At 33.7% G+C, this 6,095-nt stretch overlaps 2 protein-coding genes across 2 annotated transcripts in view; both read right to left on the minus strand.

Annotated features, from left to right (window-relative positions):
- lratb.2 (lecithin retinol acyltransferase b, tandem duplicate 2) overlaps positions 1-1,562 on the minus strand; it is a 2,899-nt gene extending 1,337 nt beyond the window's left edge. Inside the window, 1 exon segment of the mRNA XM_073842474.1 lies at positions 984-1,562. Coding sequence (XP_073698575.1) covers positions 984-1,490 — 507 coding nt within the window. The 5' untranslated portion in view covers positions 1,491-1,562.
- Positions 1,563-2,063: 501 nt separating this feature from the next.
- LOC141337407 (lecithin retinol acyltransferase) lies at positions 2,064-4,701 on the minus strand. Its single transcript, XM_073843223.1, has 2 exons — positions 4,156-4,701; positions 2,064-2,642 (listed from the first exon to the last, which is right to left on the minus strand). Exons 1-2 carry the CDS (start codon positions 4,681-4,683, stop codon positions 2,490-2,492), a joined length of 681 nt encoding a protein of 226 aa, XP_073699324.1. The 5' UTR covers positions 4,684-4,701; the 3' UTR covers positions 2,064-2,489.
- Between the last annotated feature and the right edge of the window lie 1,394 nt (positions 4,702-6,095).

Here is a 6,095-nt window from a genome sequence, read left to right on the forward strand (position 1 = left end):
CTTAAACCTGTTTGTGAACTGAAACTTTTGTGCTTTAAACTGCCTAAATGTCACTGCTATACTATACACTCTTAAAAATAAAGGTGCTTCATGATGCCATAGAAGAACCTTTTTGTCTAAATGGTTCCATAAAGAACCTTTAACATCTGAAGAGCCTTTCTGTTTCACAAAAGGTTCTTTGTGGCAAAGAAGGTTCTTCAGATTATAAAAAGGTAAGCAAGAAATGGTTCTTTAAAGAACCTTTGACTGAATGGTTCTTTGTGGAAGCAAAAATGGTTCTTCTATGGCATCGCTTGAAGAACCTTTTGAAGCACCTTTATTTTTAAGTGTGTATAAACATATATATATATATATATATATATATATATTGTGTTCACTTTTATGGCTTCAACCCTGCACAGTCATTAACTAAACTTACATAAAAGCTGTTTATTTCTCAATCGCAGTGAATATTTTAACCTGATTTTTGCGTGTAATCCCATTTGAAATGGAATTAGTGCTATTGCCACACATCATTAACCTAGTTCACCAGCTACAGCTGGTCAGCATTACAATGCAAATTAATGTATTTTTATTTTTAACCCTATTGTTTATCCAGATAAAACAGACAATGTAACGTAAATATATTTACTATATATATTTAAAATATATTTACATTGACTACATTCAAAGCAATGACTGATTGAAAGTGGCAAAGAATTGTGGTGCTTAATGAATTTTAAACTCCTTACTTCTTAGACTGATTACGTAAGTTCGTGTCGACGTGATCTATAAATGCATTCTTAACTGTTTTTGTCTAAGCAAAGCAACCTACAGAAGTGTTATTTAGTACTGAATATTAAAGTTGTTAATGATAAAAGAAAAGAAAATCATTTTGATACAAAATAACCTCTTTGATTTATTTCTTGGTTGTTATAAGATTTATTTTGATTAGATAATAACGGACTGCTGATTTGGTCCTTTTCTCTACTGATGAATCTCACCTGGTAGGTCTGAAAGCTCATGCTGGTGCCATATCTGCAGTACATGACGTAATGTTCACAGTTGTACCACAGTAGACTGTAAACCACAGAGCCCAAGAGCTTCTCGGCTCTCCTAGCCACCTCCTCACCCTCGAACGGAGACCGGCTGCACACCTTGTCCATGTGGTTGACCAGAATCTCTGCTCCGTACCCAAAGTCCTCCACTGAGTCCACGCGGACGCTTGCTTTTTTTGCTATCACGCCCAAAATTAGCCGGTTGTTAGTCACCATCTTCTCAATGGCCTTCTCATCGGTGGTCAAGACTGGCAGGATATCAGGAATGAGGTGAGCCACACGATTGTTCCCCAGATAGATCCCGAAATGTGTGAAGAGAGTTCGAGGGACCTCTAGCAGATCTCCTCTTTTGTATGTGGAGATGTCATATTGGATCACTTTCTTCTTCTTTTCTTCAAAGTCTGTGACCACAGCGATGTAAAACAGGCTGTAGAGGAACTGTAGAGGAAACATCCTGGGAATGCAGTGAGCTTCTGGATGCTCTGGCACCTGCAGGTTTTATCCCACTTGAGGCAGACTGGGGAGGGGCTTGAGGATTACAAACCCAGAGCTATTTTCAGAAAAAAATACTCCATAATAAGTACATCACATGCCTAATGAAACAAACAGTTCATAGTTACCCAATGACTTTCTCACCCTTTGTGGATTAAATTACCTAACATTTTCTATTTATGTAACAAAGAAAGGCAATGCTCATTGTATAATGAACAAATGTTGCAGCAATAGCAATATATAATTCCTTTGAATTCGATTACTGATTATAGAACTTCTCTCATTGGTTAAATAAAATCAACTCTTATGCCTGAGCAGACAAACATTAATTAACAATTTAAAAAAAACTACTTGTTAACACTGAAAAAAAAGAGTTAACTGTAAAAAATTATAATAATAAAAGTTTATATAATAATTGAAACAATTGATGTTTATTGTCTTTGGTAAACAACTGACAACATAAACACAAAAGCAGATGCAAATTATAACTTTTTATTAATTAATATTATTTTTAAAAGTCTCATTTATTTTATTCTGCATACACTTAAAAATAAATGTTCCAAATTTTAATTTTAAAAATCTATTCTTTTCTAAAAGAGGTTCCATTGATGTTAAAAGTTCTTTATGGAACCTTAGGAAATGAAAAAGATTCTATTTTAGCCTATATTTGAGCTATAATTAGGCAAAGCATATGAAAAGCCTTTTGTCATTTGAATTTACATTTATTTACTTGTTAACACTGTACAGTACGTTTTCAAAATAAAAGGTATCATAAAAATTTACAAGGTAAAATGTTAATATATGAAGATAAAAGTAATGAAAAAGATTAAGTTATCAATAGCGAAAAAACTCAACTGTCAATGGCAACAACTGCTGCAGTAAAATTCTATAATAAAAGCAAAAAAATACAAACTTTTGATACGTTAAATAGTTCATAAGCTTTCAGGCTTGAAGTGTCTGTTATCCAGCCATCCACAAGATGAAAGGAATGATAAAGGTTGGAAGTGCGGTGGATGGCGCTATTCCAAGAAAAAACATGGAAAGCATTCCGATGACAGTGGTCAGAAGAACACTCCTCTGGTCCCGGATTACTGATTTTAAACTTTCACAGAACTGTTGAGGGAAAGAGATGGGATAAAGTGAGATTCAGAGCGCTAAAACAAACAAAAAGCAATCTGTCATTCGCATCTAAAACGGTGCTGCAGCAGCTATGTTTTTCTGGGCGCGTATCTCCAAACCCACTTGCCACTGAAAGCAGCCGTTGTTCCCTTTTGCGCTAAAATGACCCAGATTTTCCGAAAAGCTCTCGGTCAGCCAAATGACATGAAAAAATACCTTGTCACCGGAGATGCGAGTAAGAAATTAAAGAAGCATGGAAAAGGGGAACACCCAGCACTGAAGCCAATCTGACATTGCAAAAAGGCATCTTAGAATTTAGTACTTTGTTTTAGTAGCACTTTATATCTATTCAATACAAAAACAGCTAAAAACATCTCTTTCAAGACAAAAATTACGTTATTTTATTATTTATTTAATTATGTAATTAAGGTAAATTAGACACTCATTTGTACATTTTTGTTTTTAAAAATGTCGCATAAGATGATTAGGAAATATATTTTGTAGTTTTTGCATGTTTGCACTACTTCAATATTTTCAACATTTGTTTTTACAAGTTTTTTTGTTGTTGTTGTTGCCTGTATCTTTTTATTATTCAAAATGTTTGATTTCTAAGAACATTATTTGTCTCAGATTAGTTTTTAATAATATTTGATTATATATATACATAGGCTATATATCAAATATTATATCAAAAATCAAATATTATTACTAACGATCTTTCGCCAAATTTAACCTCAGAGTAGCAAAAACAAAATTCAGGAAGCCATTTTGTTGTCATGTGACAAGAAACCCATAGAGAAGACTTTAGATTCGCAAGTAGGCCTATAAAACCTTAATTAAAAAGAAAAAAAATATTTTAAACATTTATGAAAAGGCATGTTTTGTTTAGATCAAATGTAGCATACACAATAAGAAACCTAAATATAATGGGAGGGGGGGGGGTATATTTGTAAATAAATAAATAAATAATAATAATAAAAATCCTAACAAAAACAATAGGGTGTGGGATGATGTAGGAGTGTATTTTGTAGTTTTTGCATTGTATTTATTTTTTGTTGCATATTTTCTACGTTTTTTTCAAGTCATATTTTGTGTTGCCTATATTTTTTTTTAAAATGTATAATAGGCTATACATTTCTAAAAACATTTTTATTTGTCTCTGACTCCTTTAAAACAATTTAGCTTCTGTTTAAACGATGTAGCCTACATATAAATCGTTTAACCCTTAAATTACGTTTGTGTTGAAACTAATGAAAGTTTTATTAAACCCTAAAAGGTAGGTAAAAATTGTGTCTAAACCCTGTGCAAACTTCTGTATTTTAATTTTAAACCTATTTATAAGCGAATGTTGCTAATGTATAACTGTGCGTAACATCCAAAGCAGAAAGCCAAAAAATTGGCCACGTTTAATTATTAACTTGTAATCTTTTATCGAGTGGCTGTGGCTATTAAGTATGCACTGGTCGATTCACTAGGAAAACGTGCTGAGGAAGCACACCGCGTTTACCTGCTCTGTCTGCAGGCTGACTGCTGTCCCGTAGCGGCAGTAAGTGACAAAATGTTCGCAGTTATTCCACAGAAGACTATACGGAATATGACCAATAAGTTTTTCAGCTCTCCTGGCGACCTCCTCGGCGGCCAGCGGCTGTCTCCTCAGGGTAGTATCCATTGTGTTGAGCAAAACAGGAGCTCCGTAGGCAAAATCCTCCACCGTGTCGACCCGTATTGAGGCGTACTTGTAGATCACACCAAGCAGCAATCTCTTGTTTGTCACAACTTTCTGTATCTGAGACGTGTTGCTCGTCAGAACCGGCAGTATGTCAGGCATAAGGTGCGCGACTTTGTTGTCACCGAGGTAAATGCCAAAATGAGTGAACAAAGTGCGAGGAACCTCCAGGAGATCCCCGCGCTGGAAATAAGTGCTCTCCTCGCGGCGCTTTGCGCATCTTTCTTGTTTAGGTGAGGCTGTGCTGAAAAAGTTGAAATGTGCAAGAAGAAAGGTTTTCTCCAACAGCAAAGCAAGAGAATCTAACATTTTGCAGTGCTGCTCAGGCTTCACTTCCCCGCTTCTTTTTATTCTAAGGAGCAGCGGTCTGTCATGACGTCACCGCGGTAGCGGAAAGGCCATTGGCCACTATTGATGCGCTGTTGAAGAGCTGTAAAAATGAAAACTATACGGAAGATGTAAACAAGGAAGGAAATGAATATAATAACGGCACCATATAAGTGTACGTTACCTTATCATATAGGATAAAACGTAACCTGTTATTTGGACACATAAGAAAGGAGTGGAAGTAACGCTTAAAAAGAAAAATAGTAGGTAAAGCAAGCTAAGACTCCAGTCTACACCTTTTGATTTATGTATAGGTCTACAAAAAATTAGTTTTGTTTTAAATTTTAGAATGCATGTATGAGGACCCAAATAAATATTGAAGATAATGAAAATACATAGTCATTTTAATTTTAAAAAGTAATATGTGACCCTGGACCACACAACCAGTCTTAAGTAGCATGGGTATATTTGTAGCAATAGCCAAAAACACGTTGTATGGGTCAAAATGATACATTTTTCTTTTATGCCAAAAGTCATTAGCATATTAAGTAAAGATCATGTTCCATTAAGATATTTTGTAAATTTCCTACAGTGAATATATCAACACTATATGTTTATGGTAAGAAAAAAAGGTAGGTCAAATAAGCTACGATTCCAGTCTACACCTTTTTGAGTTAAGTAAACATATGTATTTGGTAATTAGTATTTATTTATGTATATTCCTACATAAAATGTATTTTTATTTTACATTTATTTTAGAATGCATGTATGAGGACCCAAATAAATCTCGAATCTTGAAAATACATAGCAGTCATTTTAATTTTAAAAGCAATATGTGACTCTAGAACACAAAACCAGTCTTAAGTAGAATGGGTATATTTGTAGCAATAGCCAAAAATACATCGTAATACATGGGTCAAAATTGTATATATTTTTATTTTTATTGTTATTAATATTTTATTTATTTAGCCAAAAATCATTAGGATATTAAGTAAAGATCACGTTCTATGATATTTTGTAATTTCCTACTGTAAATATTTTAAAACTTATTTTTTGATTAGTAATATGCATTACTAAAAACTTCATGTGGACAACTTTAAAGGCAATTTTCTCAATATTTCTCAGATTTTTTTGCACCCTCATTTTCCAGATTTTCAAATAGTTGTATCTCGCGAATATTGTCCTATCCTAACAAACCATACATCAATAGAAAGCATATTTGTTCAGCTTTCAGATGATATAAATCTCAGTTTCAAAAAAATTGACCCTTATGACTGGTTTCATGGTCCAGAGTCACATATGCCATCGTGTAATGCTTATACTTATTTATTTTCACACAAAAGTTGTGGTAAACTTTCTAAAAAAATACACTGAAGACATTCTTGCAATTGGAG

Source organism: Garra rufa, chromosome 6 (assembly GCF_049309525.1).
Source record: "Garra rufa chromosome 6, GarRuf1.0, whole genome shotgun sequence".
NCBI classification, from domain to species: Eukaryota; Metazoa; Chordata; class Actinopteri; order Cypriniformes; family Cyprinidae; genus Garra; species Garra rufa.

Excerpts from the sequence above, each read along its gene's own strand:
- LOC141337407 (XM_073843223.1), bottom strand. The coding sequence starts at position 4,683 with ATGTTAGATTCTCTTGCTTTGCTGTTGGAGAAAACCTTTCTTCTTGCA. Across the intron at positions 2,643-4,155 it reads TCAGCCTGCAGACAGAGCAG|TTCTGTGAAAGTTTAAAATC; the intron begins GTAAACGCGGTG and ends TTCCCTCAACAG.